The sequence below is a fragment of the Lynx rufus genome, unplaced genomic scaffold, assembly GCF_022079265.1.
Source record: "Lynx rufus isolate CCGP_SWC_20201006 ecotype Redwood Valley unplaced genomic scaffold, mLynRuf1.p SCAF_31, whole genome shotgun sequence".
Taxonomy (NCBI): domain Eukaryota; kingdom Metazoa; phylum Chordata; class Mammalia; order Carnivora; family Felidae; genus Lynx; species Lynx rufus.
The window spans coordinates 57,342-75,106 of NW_025814847.1; the positions used below are offsets into that span (position 1 = coordinate 57,342).

The 17,765-nt window shown below is 49.4% G+C and overlaps 1 protein-coding gene and 2 non-coding genes across 3 annotated transcripts in view; 1 reads left to right on the forward strand and 2 right to left on the reverse strand.

The window, feature by feature from the left end:
* Positions 1-539: 539 nt before the first annotated feature.
* Positions 540-611, reverse strand: TRNAE-UUC (transfer RNA glutamic acid (anticodon UUC)). The gene has a single exon. It is a non-coding gene; the product is annotated as a tRNA-Glu (tRNA).
* A 6,273-nt stretch (positions 612-6,884) lies between these two features.
* TRNAV-CAC (transfer RNA valine (anticodon CAC)) lies at positions 6,885-6,957 on the forward strand. Its single transcript has one exon. It is a non-coding gene; the product is annotated as a tRNA-Val (tRNA).
* A 7,631-nt stretch (positions 6,958-14,588) lies between these two features.
* The window catches only part of SDHC (succinate dehydrogenase complex subunit C), a 64,852-nt gene continuing 61,675 nt past the window's right edge, over positions 14,589-17,765 (reverse strand). The window contains exon 6 of the mRNA XM_047093048.1: positions 14,589-16,481. Within this exon, the coding sequence (XP_046949004.1) occupies positions 16,479-16,481 (3 nt within the window). The 3' untranslated portion in view covers positions 14,589-16,478. The remainder of the gene's footprint in view (positions 16,482-17,765) is intronic.

Below are 17,765 nucleotides of genomic sequence, written 5' to 3' on the forward strand. Positions count from 1 at the left end.
GCAGGACAAAGTCACCAGGGAGCCAAAGACTGGTGTCATATGAGTTGCTCTCCATCTTTGTATTATAGTTCCTGTCTTACAGGTAAAATGAACTAATCAACATATAGAAATGTATTCTTGCGCTTACAAAAGACCAAACGGCCCCAGATCTGGTTAAATCACCTGAGCTGTCTACACCTCTCGCATGTACCTTAGGATTTCAACGAACAGGGAAAAAATTACATCCATTACTAAAACCGTACCTATACCAATCAAACCGTAAGAGATGTGAGTCTATTTGATATAACTCGTTTCATGTAGAAATTTTCTTAGATGGAAAAAACAAATCCATAATTCCCAACAGACTGAGGCAGAGGCGAGTTTGGCCAGGCTTAGAGAAATTTTTCATTCTTCACATACACCCCGTGTACCCCATTCCCGTGATATTGACACACCTCGGGACAGGATGGCATGTGAGGTGCGCGCACGTGAGCCTTGGTCAAAACCGAGTTGTTGGCCGCAACAGCAGAATGTCGGTGGTGAGCGGAAAGAAAACAGGCTTCCCTGACCGGGAATCGAACCCGGGCCGCGGCGGTGAAAGCGCCGAATCCTAGCCACTAGACCACCAGGGAGCGGTGCTCAGCAAACGTAAGTAGCGCCTCCTGGAAAAGGAGCTTAGGACTCGTTCCGTCTCTTGGAATTTGGGGGGGATGTCCGGGGAATGTCCTTGAAATTTTAAACAACCTTTAAATGTGGGTTTCGTAACAGAGTCCGTTGGATCTAGGGCGCCTGCGTATGAGCAGAGAAGACACCGGCAACATTCGTGTCCACCTTCCTCGTGGCGCATTCGTACCTAGCATTTGCTACCTTTGGTGAACACAGAATTCGGGATGGACCCACTGCCGCAATGGGAGTTCAGAGACTTAAGGCGAGTGCACAGTAAGCACGTTGTCGTGGTGACAGAATAAACTGACCTGCCAGCCCCGAGGCCACGCTTTCCATTCCAAGCAGAATTTGCTTCAAATCCAAAAAGAAGGTGATGGCGTTCTAAGCAAAAAGACCAAAGACCAAATAATCCTACCATATCCTTTCTTCCCTTACTTCCTGTATTAGCCAACTGCTTAGGGGGGAAAGGATGACACAGAAGGAAAGGTGAAGACAGCACAAGCCAGAGTTCCTTTTCCTCCCAGTCCTTCCTTCCTTATCAGCAAGCTGAAGGCAGAAAATGGCGGTAGGATGGGCATATTCAGGAGTAAAATAAAAACAGTTGAGTTAAGTCTGTGCAACATGTTCTGGGAATGCGGGGAGAGGGGACCCCTCTTATACTGCTGGTGGGAATGCCACCTGGGGCAGCCACTCTGGGAAACAGTATGGAGGTTCCTCAAAAAGTTAAAAATAGAACTACCCTACGACCCAGCCATTGCACTACTAGGTATTTACCCAAGGGATACAAAACTACAGATTTGAATGGGCACATGCACCCCCATGTTAATAGCACTATCAACAACTGTGGAAATTATGGAAATTTCCAAATTATGGAAAAAGCCCAAATGTCCATCGACAGATGAATGGATAAAAAAGATGTGAGATAGATATAGATATAGATATAGATATAGATATAGATATAGATGTGTGTGTGTGTGTATAAACAATGGATTATTAGTCATCAAAAAAATGAAATCTTGCCATTTGCAAGGATGTGGATGGAGCTAGAATGTATTATGCTAAGTGAAATAAGTTAGAGAAAGACAAATACCGTAGGTTTTCACTCATATGTGGAATTTAAGAAACAAAACGGATGAACATAAGGGACGAGAGGGGAAAAAAAGAGAGGAAGGCAAACCATAAGAGACTCTTAAATACGGAGGACAAACTGAGGGTTGCTGAAGGGAAGGTGGGGGGGGGAGGAGCTAATTGGGTGATGGGTACTAAGGAGGGCCTTGTGATGAGCACTGCGTATTGTACGTAAGTGATGCATCACTAAATTCTACTTCTGAAACCAATATTGCACCATATATTAACTAACTAGAATTGAAATATTTTTTTTTTTAATTCATGTGCATGATTCTGGTGATTCTGCCTATGAGTTAAATGCTTTGGTATTTGCACTGCCAACTAAAACCAAATCCAGACTTAGTTAAGGAGAGACTTCTCAAAAAAGACTACCACGATAGAGAGAATGCTCCAATCTCAGAAATCTGCAAATATCTCAAAATCAAACAGCAAAGGGCGTTTCTGTCATAGGGTGAGGTAAGCAGAGCTTAGCAGAAACTTTTAAGGGGAAGTTGAGGCAGCAAGGGAGAGTGAACAGAACATGATGATGCTACAGTTTCCCAGGAAATGTGTTTCCCTTTGGTCACCCGATTGTCAGGATCAGCTAGTAAATGGGACATGTTCTGCATAGGGGTGCCTGCTCAATCTTGGGGACACATCAAAGTCCAAGGACCTACGGGGAGGAGAGAAGCTTGACTATAGGAGCTCAAGATAAAGCAGAAGAGGGGCGCCTGGGTGGCTCAGTCGGTTAAGTGTCAAACTTCAGTTTAGGCCATGATCTCCTGGTGTGTGAGTTCGGGTCCTGCGTTGGGCTCTGTGCTGACAGCTCAGAGCCTGGAGCCCACTTTGGATTCTGTCTCCTCCAACTCTCTCTGCCCCTCCCATGCTCATGCCCTGTCTCTCAATAATAAATAAATGTTAAAAAAATTTTAAGAAAAAAACAGATAAAGTAGAGGAGAAGAAATGGGCCTCGTACAATACAAAGATGACATGTCACATTTGTGCGAATCATTTTAATTTTTCTTCACACAGAACGACATTAAATAGCAAGTAAAAACGACACCACGACAAGTTGGGAGGGAGGCCATGGAACAAAGGGAAAAACTTTATATTTCACTACCTTTCACAGCCCTTTTCCTGCCGCTTTCTGCACAAGGCCTAAGAGCTCAGGAAGCCCAGGCTACAACTCCCAGCCAGGCGTCGGGCTGGACCCTGGACCCGGTTGATCGCTCTTTTTGCTTCCCCTGTAGGATAGACGCCAACAGAGGGCTCCTTGCGATCGCCTACTGCCCTCTCCGCCAGCAGGAGCCAGGCAGGCAGGCCTCTGGCCTGAGCCCGCGGTTGGATTTTGCTGACCCACCGCTTCTGCAAGGCCAAGCCTCTGCTCTGCTCTGCCCACTCCCACACGTGGGCCCCACACCCCCAGGCCACCTCTTCGTCCCCAGTGGGAAGAGAGGCCGTCTATGACCACCTTCCGCCACCTTATGGACTTGGGAGGGGGTAGGGTGGAAAGCCCACAGTGTTTCGGGCATTTCCACCTTGTGTGGCTCCTATGCTGGTCTCTCACTCTCTCCGGCCGCCGGCAGGGGATTGGATGCTGGTGGTCACCAGGGAGCTATGGCACAAGAGCAAACAAAGCCCCGTAGGTAGTTGGGCCCAGAGCAGAAGGAAGCTATAGAGAACCGGTTTGATGAAAAGTGCCATTTCCTTCCTCATTAGTGTAGTGGTGATTTATTCCCATCCGTCATAGAAGAATAGGACTTAATTCACCGTTCATTTAACCAATCTGTTACCACCTCACTTTGGCTTATTCATCTCATTTCCTGGCTCACAAGTAAAATCAAGCAGTGAGTTACCATAGAGAAATACATTCCTATTTTGCAAGAAATCCAAAGGGATGAAGTGTGACTTTCCTGACTTCGCAAGTCCAGGAAGTGCATTACATGACTCTGGGCTTCCCTGTACGACACCCTGAGCGCCTGGCGACGGCCACCAGTGGAAAGACCAAAAATGTAAAATTACTGGGCTGCCTAGAACTGTAATTGTAACTATTTTTAGGACTTCAAAGTGAGAGAAGGTTTTATCATTAACAATGCTGTGCGTCTATTGACATAACCTTTCTAGATTTAGCAGATTCTGAAATACCGTGCACGTGTCAGCGTGAAAGTTTAATCACAAATCAGTGATTCTCCACGGGGCGGGGGCGCATTTTGGAACTACTTGAAGGACATCTTCAATCTTCACAGCCTCCCTGCCCCTCAGGTGGCGATGGACCTAGCGGCCGGATGTTGGATGCTGTGCTTTGTTTCTTTTGAGAATTACAGTTAGGGAGACTAGGAGCTCACTGCCATTCTTCATTTACACTTTTGAGTAAATGATCAGCATTTTTACTTTAACATTTTTTAATGTTTTATTTTATTTTTTGAGAGAGAGAGAGAGAGAGATCGAGCAGAGGAGGGGGGCAGAGTGAGAGGGGGAGAGAGAGAATCCCAAGCTTGTGTCAGACACTTAGCCAACTAAGCCACCCAGGGCGACCCTAAAAGTTTTTGTACTGTTTATTTACTTATTTTGAGAGAGCGTGCGTGTGAGCGCAAGCAAGGGTGGGACAGAGCTAGAGGGAGAGGGAAAGAATCCCAAGCCGGCTCTGTGCTGCCAGCACGGAACCCAATGCGGGGCTTGAACCCACAAACCACAAGATCATGACCTGAGCTGAGACCAAGGGTTGGGCGTTTAAGCAACTGAGCCACCCAGGCGCCCCTACCTTTAAAATATATTTCAGGGGCACCTGGGTGGCTCAGTCGGTTAAGCGTCCGACTTCAGCTCAGGTCATGTTCTCACGGTCCGTGAGTTCGAGCCCCGCGTCGGGCTCTGTGCTGACAGCTCAGAGCCTGGAGCCTGCTTCGGATTCTGTGTCTCCCTCTCTCTGACCCTCCCCCGTTCATGCTCTGTCTCTCTCTGTCTCAAAAATAAATAAACATTAAAAAAATTTAAAAAAAAAGATCTATTTCAGAAAGAAGTAATGAAACTAGCTTACAGAAGAGGTTGCCGAGAAGCTGTTATCATCAGGCTGAGGGCTGGTGGATGGGAATTCCCTCCCCCGCCCTGGCTCCCCCGTCCCTCAGTCCAAGGGAAGGGTCCCTTCAAGCCAGCACAGGGTCCAGCCCAATTCTCGACCTGGGTCTCGACTCTGGGTAAAAGAAAGAGTGCCTTTCAGCTGGAGTGGGGCTTTGGGAGACATGAAGCGAGGTGCTGGGCTCCCGAAGGTGGTGGTGATGATTTCCGCGTCTGGCTTTTGCAATCACCCGAGTCTGTCCTGCTACCAAGCTCTGGATCACAGTGCCGGGCCCCGGGCGGTGGCGAGGGCCGGTGCTGGGCCCAGCAGGGCCGAGCGTGAAGTGCAGCCTTCCCTCTCTGCGGCGAGCGCCTGAACAAGACAAGACCTACCTGGGAAGCCCTGCCCGTGACCGCACGCGGCACCGCTGGCGGCCACCTTCAGCTTTGAACTCAGGTTGGCGGGTGCGATCCTGTCCCTGGACAACCTTTTCTGAGGTGAGCATCCTGTAACCTCATCCTGAGTTGACCTGCCCCCTACGTTTCAACCTGCCTTCGTTCGTTCTCCAACTTTCTGAGTCTTGGTTTTGGTCTCTGCCGAGGGCCCCAACTCCTTCCTGGCCCCGAGTGAAAGAGAGAGAAGGTGCTAGCATCTGTCTGACTTAATAGTCAGTGTTATAAAATAATGAGGCCCCGCCCAAATGCGTAGGCAATGTGATACTGTGACATAACGAGAAATGTATACTTTGGTCTTCATCCCAGGCTCCGGGCCAGAGCTCCTAAAACTCTTGTAATTTCCTAAGAAAGAAAAGTGCTAGGAAAACAAACACACAAAAAAACCTGCTTCGGATTCTGTGTCTCCCTCTTTCTCTCTGCCCCTCCCCTGCTTGTTCACTCTCTGTCTCTCTGTCTCTGTCTCTCTCTCAAAAATAAACAAACATTAAAAAAAAATTCTTTTTAAAGGTGCTAGGAGCATCTTTTGTTCTAACATTTGCTCTTTGACCTGGTTCCTGTCACAGAGCTCCTAAATCCCTTGGAATTTCCTGGAGAGGCATGTGTCATCTTTTAAGGGGGTGATTCTTGGTGGGCTCCTGGATAGTCTCAGGATGGGGGTCCAGTCACCAGAAAAACCATTATGATTAAAAGTTTGGACAGTTCATTGACCCCCCCCCCCACCACCACCACCACCACTCTGGAGAGAGGCTGGAGACTGAGTTAATAATGGGTCATGCCTCCTTGATGAAGTCTGCCAAAGATCCCTTAGGTAGGGGGTTCAGGGAGCTTGGGGAACACAGGGAGGGCCCGGAGAGGGCAACAAAGCCCGTATCTATGCCCCTTCTCCCGCACCCCGCCCTATGCATCTCTTCTGTCAGCCTATTCCTGAGTTGCATCCTTTTATAATAAAGGGACACTCTGGTAAGTAACCTGTTTTCCTTAGTTCAGTGAGTCATTCTAGCACATTGTCAAATCCCAGAAGGAGGTGGTGGGAACCTCCGGTTTATAGCTGGTTGGTCAGAAGCACAGGTGACAGCGTGCCCTTGTGATATGTACCTGAAGGGGGGCAAGGGGTGTCAGGTGGGACCGAGCCCTTAACCTGGGGGATATGACTCTGTCTCTGCGATCATCGTGTCAGAATTGAGCTGCTGTCCCAGGCTGGGCGTGGGGAGGCCTCCCACCCAGGTGGGGAGCGGACAGGAAGTGTTTGAGCAGAAATGAGACTCACAGGAGGAAAGACGTAGGAAAGAGAAAACGGAGTTTTCCTGCCTAAGTGCCTTCTAAGTTGCGTGCTGGGCGAACATCAAGTGTATTTGTATTGTTTCGAATAGCAGCTGGCTTTCCTTACCCTGGCCAAGTCCGTCACCTGTCCCTTTCCACCTGTAGTTACCGCACGTCGCCAGCGTGGCCAGCATCTGCGGGGCCCTGGCCCGCAGACTGCGACTCTCCGCCCCGGCGACACCTGCCGGGGCCCGCTGGGCCGGGGGCTCCCCGGGGAGGCGCGCTCGGGTTCACCGCGGCCGGCCGGCCGGCGGCTCCCAGCCTCAGAGCTCCAAGGCGGATTTCCAGGCAACCGCTGCCGGCCGGTTTCCGTAGTGTAGTGGTTATCACGTTCGCCTCACACGCGAAAGGTCCCCGGTTCGAAACCGGGCGGAAACAACCGTACTTTTTTTTTTTTTTTTTTACAAACCCCCACCCCCGTCGGGAGTCCTGCGGCGGAATCCGCCGATCCCGCGGGGACACTACCGGCGCCCGGGAGCCGGAGGCGGGTGGGCAGGTGGCTCGGCCCCGCGCGGGTCAGCAGGCACCGCCGCAGCCCTTAGGCGCGCTCCGCTGCCGGGTCCTTCTACGGCCGGGAAAGGGAGATTGTTCTTGGCTGCTCAGTGAGCGAAGCCCCTCGGTTCCTTTGCGGACCCCCGATGAGCAGGTTGTGCTTCGGACTCTGCTCGGTTCCGCCCCCTCCGGCCGGGGCCGCGGCGGTCGCACCTCCTGCGGACAATCTGCCAAAGCTGTGCGGGGACCCAGCCAGTGCTTGGCGACGGTCTGGCTCTCGGGTTGCCGGGATCCAGGAGCCGGGCCCCCAGCCCAACCTGCCTTCACTGGGCTCCCTCCCCCATGCCCGCTGCCCCCACCCCGCCGGTTCTCAGTCGACGACAGCGATCTCCTCCCTCCCTCTTCTCTGCCCCTCCCCACGGGGATCCTAAGGCCCTCGGTTCTCAACCAGGTGAAAACGAGACATTTTCTTCTCATTAAAGAGTTATGCTCGCAATCCAACCCCTCCCTCAGACACGTCACCAGAGAAGACAGAGGAGTAGCAAATGCTCACACGAAAAGGTGTTCGACGTGGTTAACCAGAGAAACGCAAATCAAAAACACGCTGGGATTTCACTAGGCGCTGTTATTAACGCCTGCTGTATCAGGCTGTCCAGGATACAGAGGAATCGATACACTCATACATGTTGGTATGAATGTAAAAGTCCACTTTGCAGTTTCTTTGAAAGTTAAACTGCTAAAATACGACTGAGCCATTCCAATCCTCGGTATTTACCGAGCAAAAAGAAAACAAATGCCCATACGAAGGCTTGTCTACAAATGTTCATAGCAGCTTTATCTGTAATAGCCAGAAACTGGAAACAACCCAAATGCCAATGAGCAGATGAAGGTAAATTGTGGTATCCCCACGCAAAAGAATACTCCTCAACCCCTCCGCAAAAAGGAATGAACTAGTGATACAACATGGACCTCAAAATAATTATGCCGAGTGAAAGCCCAACCAAAAAAGAGGGTTATAGGAGTCCATTTGTGTAAAATTCTAGAAAATGAAAACTATAATGACAGAAGCAGATCAGAGGTTGCTTGGGAAATGGGAGGATAGCAGGTGATAAGGATTAAAAGGGGGCCCAGAGGTGCCTAGGTGGCTCAGTCGATTAAGTTTCGGACTCTTGATTTCAGCTCAGGTCATGATCTCGCGGTTCATGGGTTCAGCCCTGCACCAGGCTCTGCACTGTTTGGAATTCTCTCCCTCCCTCTCTCTGCCCCTACTTCTCTCTCTCTCTCAAATGTATTTTGTGTATTTTTATTACTTTTTTAATGTGTATTTCTTTCCATTTTATTTTTAGGTTTATTTATTTATTTTGAGAGAGGGAGAGGGAGCACATGAGCAGAGGAGGGGCAGAGAGAGGGGGAGAGAGAGAATCCCAAGCAGGCTCTGTACTGTCAGCACAGAGCCCGATGTGAGATCATGACCTGAGCTGAAATCAAGAGTCCAAAGCTTAACTGATTGAGCCACCCATGAGCTCCAAAATAAATAAACTTTAAATAGATAAATAAAAAGGGGCCCGCAGAAGTTTGAAGGGGGTGATGAATATGCTCATTGTCTTAACCGTAGCAGATCTATATTGTGACTTTCATTGGCCATAGGCACCTGGACGTTTGTAGGCCACTTCCTTCATAAAAACTATTTTTTAAATATTAAAAACCTTTTGGGGTGCCTGGGTGGCTCAGTGGGTTGAGCATCTGACTTGATTTCGGCTCAGGTCCTGAGCTCCGTGCTGAGTATGGAGCCTGCTTAAGATACTCTCTCTGTCTCTCCGTTTCTCTCTCTCTCTCTCTGCCTCTTTCACCTGCTCATGCGGTCTCATTCTCTCTCTCTAAAATAAACAAAACAAAAACAAGGGGCACCTGGGTGGCTCAGTTGGTTGAGCATCCAACTTCAGCTCAGGTCATGATCTCACGGTTCCTGAGTTCCAGCCCCGCATCGGGCTTTGTGCTGACAGCTCGGAGCCTGGAGCCTGCTTCGGATTCTGTGTCTCCCCCTCTGTCTTTCCCTCCAATGCTCATGCGCTCTCTCTCTCTCTCTCTCTGTCTCTCAATAATAAATAAACTTTAAAAAAAAGTTTGTATGAAACAAAAATATATATTCACAACATTAATTAGTTCTTGGGCGGACCTCAGGTACAGTGTTAATCTCAATTCATTGTCCTCTGTCCACATGGATGGGTACAAAACTCTTTATTTTTGTCTTAATCTTCTTTCCTTTATCCCTATTCCTTACTCCCACCCCCTCTAATGTGTTTGATATCTTGGATTTGTATGTATCCTTGTAAAGTGTGCAGTTGATACGTGTGTAACACTCAGCACTGTAACTTTAGGGTCTACCCACGTGGTTGTATGCACATTTAGTCCTTTGTTTCTAACTACTGTAAATAATTTTATAGTGAGCACTCACCCATTTTACTTCCCCTTCCCCCATGATGGATACCAGGCTGTCACGTACTCCTTGCCAGGACAAACAATGCCATCATACATTCTTTATTAAATAAATATGTATAGAGTGCCTAAGTGCCAGGTACTGTTCTAACCCCTGGGGATTCGGTAATGACAACGAGAGACAAAAACAAATCCCTGCCTGCATGGAGTTTACGGTCCAGTGGGTGAGACAGACAATGACAAGATCAAATATCTAGTATGCTCAGTGATAACAAATACTAAGAGGAAATAAAGAGGGCAGCAGAATAGGAAGTGTCAGCGATATGCGTGTGTGAGTGTGGGGGGGGAGCATGGGAAGTTTTAGACAGCACGGCCAAGGAAGGGGTCCTGAGAATGTGACTTTTGAGTTAAAACCTACAAGAAGTGAGGAAACTAGCCCTGTAGCTATCTGGGTGCCCAGCTTCCAGCAAGCGCAGCAGCAAGTGCAAAGGTCCTGTGGCAGGCGCTACTGTATTCCGGAGATAGCAAAAAGACCCCTGTGACTGGATCAGCGTGAGCTAGGGGGCAGTAGAATTCCCTGTGAGACATATTAAGAAATTTGGCTTTTGCTTTGCAAGCTTGGGAAATGCGTGTCCCTGCAACGCACAATAGGGCAGAGAATGGATATACGGCCATTGCGGCTGTGCATGGCGAAACAGCAGCACGGAAGGAATAACTACAGCTCCCTCAGTGGCCCTGCTTTCTTCTCTATCCTGAGCCCAAAGTGGTCGACTGCTCTTCTTCACCCTTGTTCCAGACCAACTAACCTAGCACTCCTAGGCTACCCATTCCGCTAGCTGCTTTCTGAGTAGATGCCAGAAACCTGGGCCCAGTCGGGGAGAAGGGCAAATTCCTCAGCGCTTTGTGCACCTTGAAATGAGTCCCTCCCTGTTGGTCAGAATATTTCAGGGCTTTATGGAGAGCACAAAGAACGAGTAGGGGGATAGGCCTGTGCTACCCAGACTGGTCAGCATCTTCCGAAGTCTGATGATCCTTGATGGAATGCAGAAGGGAAATTCGGGGGGGCAGGGACACAGACCTTCTTTGCGGGAGCAAACAAGTCCCCTCTCCGCCGTCAGGCAGAACCCAGGCTGCTGTCGCCCCAGGTCCGAGGAAAAGTGTGATGAGCCTTCTGTGGAGTTTCAGGATAGAATCTGCGAGGCTTGCTTAGAAATAAGGAAATGGCTGGGTCGCGTGTGTTTTGGGCCTGAAAAGGGTAGTCTGCAGGTCAGCATAGACAGTTAGGCTCTGACAGGACACCTGGGGGGCCAGCAATAAAGAAGTCGTGGCCAGCTGTGGGAAGGTCGGAGGCCTGTCCGGGAAACACTCCCCAGGAAGCCGGATCCAACCAGACAGGCCCAAGATGGCGGATGCCAAGACAGGAACCCCCTGACCAGATTACGAAGCGAAAGTGCAAAACCCTGTTTCCCACCTCAGGCAACAAATATTCCATTCCCTAGTTAGCAACAGTCAAAAAAAAGATAATGAAACAACTGATGTGGGGAACAAAGGCAGAAAGAAATGCAGATAAATTAAATTTCCTTATAAAGGCTGGCAAAGTAGGTCATTCCTCCAGGAACTCCAAACTGTCTTAATGTTAATGTTTTGCTAGAGGGAAAAACCACCTTAGCTGGACCCTCGCTGGGCCTCTTTAGCATATGAAAGTCCTTTTGGAAACTTCCCTTGCCTTTCCCTCCTCCAACCCCCAAGGATAGAATCAACTGCTCGTTACAATCCCAGGGCAACTCTTTCTGCCTACAGGTCCTGGTCCTGTGCTTTAATAAACCACTTTTTTTGCACTGAAGACATCTCAAGAATTCTTTCTTGGCCATTGACTCCAAACCCCAACGTCTTCCACATCACAACCACCAAAGGCACGCAGCTCTCTCTCTCTTGAGCTTGGCCTCTCTCCTATCTCAAGAGTGTACTTTTCGCTTTAATCAACTTTCCAGCTTGTGTCACCCATCCGCCGTGCTGCGTGCATGTCCTTGACTTCATTTTCATGATGAACCAAGAACCTTCTGTCGTTGCCTAAATGGGGTGTCTGTCCGGTTGGATGGGGGCCCCCAAATGTGGGGTAATGATGGGCCGAAGCTGGTGGCATGAGAGGTGAAAGATTTCACCTGAGGCAGAACAAAGGAGATTTTTATTGAATCCACCACAGGGGAGTGGCGGGCAGGACAGCGGAGGAGACTCTGTCTGCAAAGAGAGTGGGAGGGGGGCTTCTTTTAAGCAGGGAAAGCGAGGGGCACCTGGGTGGCTCAGTCGGGTTGAGCATCTGACTCTTTTTTTTTTTTAATTTTTAAAAAACATTTATTTTTTGAGAGACAGAGTATGAGTGGTAGAGGGGCAGAAAGAGAGGGAGACACAGAATCCGAGGCAGGCTCCAGGCTCTGAGCTGTCAGCCCAGAGCCCAACGTGGGGTTCAAACTCACGAATGCAAGATCATGACCTGAGCTGACTTTGGATGCTTAACTGACTGAGCCACTCAGACGCCCCAAGCATCTGACCCTTGATTTCGGCTCAGGTCATGATCCCAGGGTTGTCGGATCAAGCCTGTGTCGGAGCTTGCTTGGGATCTCTCCCTCTGCCCCTGCCCTGCTCATGTGCACATATTCTCTCTCTCTCTCTCTCTCTCTCTCTCTCTCTCTCTCAAAACAGTTATTTTTAAACTTTTTTTTTTACATTTACTTATTTTTTGAGAGACATAGAGAGAAAGAGCACAAGTTGGGGAGGGGCAGAGAGAGAAGGAGACACAGAATCCGAAGCAGGCTCCAGGCTCCGAGCTGTCAGCACAGAGCCCGACGTGGGGCTCCAACTCACAAACCGTGAGATCATGACCTGAGCCGAAGTCGGACGCCCAACCGACTGAGCCACCCAGGCGCCCCCAAAAAGTTTTTTTAATGTTGAAAAAAAAAAGGGGGGAAGTAAGGAGGTATGGTGACTTTTGGAATTTTCCCTTTTTTGGTAACAGTGCCTAGTTGTAAATCGTCCATTGGTTAGTTTTTGGTAACAGTGCCTAGTTGTAAATAGTCCGTCCATTGGTTAGTTACGGCCTATGAATACTTTGAGGGGGTTATTTTGAAGTGGGTTGCCTGATGGGCCTGTTTGTATTCAGCTAAGTGCTAACTGTGGGCCCTTTCCATATTCCATTGCTCTAGCCTGTCTGCCTGAACGTGGCCTCCCGGGCAACAAGCATCACCACTACCTATTTGGTGAGGCCCCAGGGAACCCCCACTGATGCAAAAGCAGCCTTGGCTTTCAAAGAGGCCACTCTACACAGGCCAGTCGTTCTACTCAAGTTTTGGTGCTTCAGGTAAGAGCCGCACACACTGCGGGGGGGATGGGCTCCACGTGGCTGAGTCAGGAGTCTCAGGCATCACCATCCTGCCCAACTCCAGTGAGAAGACTAAACAAACCTTTTCCCTTTGTTTAGGAACAGCCGGTGCATGGCAGAGGCCGGAAATGCATCTATAATTCCCATAGCTGGGACTCCTGCCTAAGTTGTCAAAAAGCTGAAAGCACGTTAAAGCCCAACCATAGAATCTTGCATAGCGCCTCACTTTTGGACTCATTCAGGGGCTCCAAGTTATGTTAATTGAAAGACTCGGGTACAGAGCCACGTGTGTAATATGTGGTGTTTGGGGAAGGAAAAATGGAGGACATATATGTAAGTGATGCGGAGAACAAGGCAAAAGAAACTAGAGATAAAATTAAATTTCCTTATACTTAAAGCCCATTGACAAATACTTGAGACAGGGAGAGTATAACATTCTTCGAGGAACTCCCCGTCTTTATGTTAATGCCTTGCTAAAGGGAAAAATCTTAGCTTGACCCTAGGCAGGCCTCCAGATTCCTCCAAATCTTCTCTAAGGTCAGAAAATCCTTTTGGAAACTTCATCTGGTCTTTACCCACCCCACCCCCAACTCCAAAGTATAAAAATCAATTGCCTTCACAATCCCGGGGCAGCTCTCTCTGCTCAGGGGTCCTGTCCCCCTGTTATAATAGAACCACCTTTTATTATGCAAATGTCTCAAGAATTCCTTCTGGGCTGTTGGCTCCTGAGCCCTCCTTCAAACCACATCATATGCATAGAGAAATATGCACATGCGTGGATTATCTGTGCAGTACCTACAAGACCCTGGTAACTGGTTGCTTCTGGGAAAGGGAATGGGGAACTGAGGGCAGAGGTGGAAAGATTTACTTTTCCTTGCATGTACTTTAATGTTTGAACTTATTGTTTTTTTAAAGCCATTTGTTTTTTTAAAAAGTGGTTTGTCAAACCACATACACGAGCAGATACACAGCTACCAAAGTGGCCCTGTGAGAGACACCGGGGGGGGGGGGGGGGTTCACCACGCAGTACCTGAAAAATACAGCTGAAAAAGAGGAGTCCGTTGAGTATTGAGTTTCAGATACCCACTGGACTCCTTGTTGAATGGCTTTAAGGTAGCATATAGTGAGTGAGAGGTAGAGTCCCAAGTATAATAGCTGATGCCTCAGGGCTCCATTTAAAAACAAAACGAAAACACGGGCACCTGGGTGGCTCAGTCGGTTAAGCGGCCGACTTTGGCTCAGGTCATGATCTCGGGGTCCGTGAGTTCGAGCCCCGCGTCGGGCTCTGTGCTCACAGCTCAGAGCCTGGAACCTGTTTCAGATTCTGTGTCTCCCTCGCTCTGACCCTCCCCCGTTCATGCTCTGTCTCAAAAATAAATAAACGTTAATAAAAGACGAAAACAAAAACCATTTTCCCCTTCGCACCAGGGAAGCCTATCCTATTTTTTTTTCCTTTGTGAAAACGGAGGCCAAGTTTTCTCTTAAGTGGTTCCGCACTCCCATGAACTTATTTTTATCACGTTAACATAGTATCTACCAAATGACAAATGTTCGTAAAAGAAAGGTCAGTGCAACCCGAATTGCGAGTACGCTAAAAAGACGGGCGGCATCATGTCAAATGAGCCAGGAAGAGCAAGAGCCAGGAAGAGTCAGGCAGAGGCGAGATTAGGAGTACCTTTTCATTACAAAGACAAACGGGGCCACATTAACGCTTATTTCCCCAAAATTTATTCGTCACGTGGTGATTTCGCCTTCCTACTTCTGGGGGCGTCCGAGTTGCGCCTAATCCCTGACCCCTCTCCCCCAGGCTCAGGGCGGGTGCCCGCAGTGCGCCAGCCACACGCAAGTGCCCAGGGACACGGAAGTGTCTTCTCCGGGACATCGACCCTGCACGTCGGCCAACCTCGCCAGCCTCATCAAACATCCCGGGGAATCCAAATCCCAGATGAGACGCTTGAGGCCCGAGAAAAGGTGAGCCAGCGTTCCCCGGGAGCCCGAGGACGCCCAACGACCGCGCCCACCGAGGTCGCCGCCCGCACGCCCCGCCCCCTGTCACGCCCGGCCCCGCCTCCTGCCCGCGGATGTCCCACCTCCCTAGCCTCCGGTCACGTCCGGCCCCGCCTTCCGCCGGCGGACGTCCCCGTTCCCCCGCCCCCGGTCATGTCCGGGCCCGCCTCCCGCTGCGGACGTCATCGCTCCCCCAGTCCTCGTGTCACGTCCGGCTTCGCCCGCCTGTCTTCCGCGAAAGTCCCGGCTTCCGGGTCCGTGGTCACGTCCAGCCCCGCCTCCCGCCCGCGGACGCCCCCGCCCCCGCTCGTGTGTCCGCCCCGTCGGTCGGGAGGCTTCCCGCCTGCGAGGCTGAGTCACTACCAGAGGGTGGGGAAGGGCTGGTGTCGTTTCCCGGCAGTGCCGGTAACACGCCGCGGAAGGGAATCGGAGCAGAGCCGGGGTGTCGCGGGTGGGGTCATCCAAATCCGCCGCCCTTGTGCCCAAGGCCAACACAGCTGAGGGCAGTAAGGTCCCAGAGGCCAGTCACTGGGACCTGAGGTTGCCTCCTTTAATCTGCTACCATGGTAGTTCCACACTCACCTAGGTGCCACCTTGAGTGGCATTAGGGAGTGTTCTAATGATCTCCTGCTGTGTAACAAACCACTACAGGGTCAAGAGTTTGGAAGGAGTAGAAACAGCATTTGTCTGGTCCAAAATCTCTGGGACTCCATCTGGGAAGACGGAGGCTTAGAGGTGACTTGCCAGGTCGGTGCTGGAATCATCCGGAGTCTCTCCTCCATTGTGCTGGCTGTGGGCTAGGATCTCAGCAGGAACACCTACAGGCTGCCCCCCGATAGGGTCTCCCAGCTTCCACACATCAGGGCGGCTGGATGCCAAGAGAGAGGCTCCCGAGAGAACCCAGCAGAGGAGATCATCTGTTTTTAAAACTCAGTATCACTTCCACCTTAGCGATAGGCACCCCCAAATTCAAGAGGAGACTTGAATATAGACTCCAGCCCTCAATGGGAGGAGTGTCCGCATCACATTTAAGAACAGCACGTGTTGTGGAATATCTTGTTACAGTCTTCATGAAAGATTTAAAGGAATGACGAGAGATCATTTTACCAAGAACGACTGAGTTAACCTCCACACACTATGTTTTGGTTCTTTCTACATAACCACTTCAGAGTTTGGTGGCTTGAAATAATTTACCATTTCTCGTGGTTCTTTTGTTTGGCTGGGGCTTAGGCTGGGCTGTTCTGATGGGAGTTTGGCTTGAGCTGGAACGATCAAAATAGCCATTGGCCTCTCTCCACGATGGCCTTGATCTCTGGCAAGGTGACTGGACATGGAACTGACTTCCAAGAAGAAACGTTCCAACCAAAAGAGATAGAAGCTGCAGGTCTGTTAAGGCTTGCACCCCAGAAGCTACATGTTAGTGCTTCCATCCGGTTCTATTGGTCAGAACAGGTCAGAGGGCTAACCCCCATGCAAAGGGAGAGGAAGTAGACTCCATCCGGTGAAGGGTAATTGTCTAGGTCACATTGCAAAAGAGCTTTTGGGAGGGGAGATATTGATGTGGTCATCTTTGGGAACACAGTCACCACTACTGTGCAAAACAAGAAAAAACAGAGATATTTAATTGGGCGTTAAATTTTCCCCTATTTCTCCCCATCTTGTGGGACAGAGGCTTAGGAAAAAGATCAGTTGTAAATATGCCACTTTTTCTCCCCTGCATATTTGAGTATAAAGAGTAAATGGGGGGGGGCGCCTGGGTGGCTCGTTGGTTAAGCGTTCGACTTCAGCTCATGTCATGATCTCACGGTCTGTGAATTCAAGCCCTGCATCGGGTTCTGTGCTGACAGCTCAGAACCCGGAGCCTGCTTCAGATTCTGTGTCTCCCTCTCTCCCTCTGCCCCTCCCCCACTTGCACTCTTTGTCTCTGTCTCTCTCAAAAATAAACATTAAAAAAAAAATTTTTAAGTAAATTGTGAGCCACTACATATGTCAAAATACTAGTATGCATTAGAAAGAGTCTTGGTCTTAAGAAATCAAACTGGATACCAAATTTGGATCAGGATGGGAAATAGATTAATTTTGGTTTTGATGCTAAAGCTTTTATACCTGCATCTATCCATCATTTCAGTACTTGCCGTGACTTAACAAACACCTTAAGGTGGATCAAAAGATCAGGTGAGACTTTTAAGCCTCATTCACTTGTTCTTCATTTCCTTTGCTCTCATCCTGGTTCAGTCTTCCACCATCCCTCACTTAAACTACCGCAGACCCTCCTAATGAGTGTCTGCACCCACAGCTGTCCTCTTCCAACCCATTCTCCATTGGTGCATCTTTAAGATACATATTTAAACACTGAATCCTAAGAATATGCCTTTACTACAAAAAGAAATTTAAATAACTTTCTTGTTAGGGATTTTGCTGTAGTATTTTCAGATCCTTAACACTGGAAGGGAACGTACAGACCAACTCTTTCATTTTAGGGATGAGGCAAGTTAATCTCACAGAAGTTAAATAAGTTGCTTAGAAGTGTACCGCTCAGTAATTGGCCTAAGATGGAACATGAGTTCCTAATGTAGTGATCTTTTTCCTCACCCCATTACCTTTCAAGTAATGAGGGAATGCATGTTAATAACATCATATTTTTGGGGCGCCTGGGTGGCGCAGTCGGTTAAGCGTCCGACTTCAGCCAGGTCACGATCTCGCAGTCCGTGAGTTCGAGCCCCGCATCGGGCTCTGGGCTGATGGCTCAGAGCCTGGAGCCTGTTTCTGATTCTGTGTCTCCCTCTCTCTCTGCCCCTCCCCCGTTCATGCTCTGTCTCTCTCTGTCCCAAAAATAAATAAACGTTGAAAAAAAAAATTAAAAAAAAAATAACAT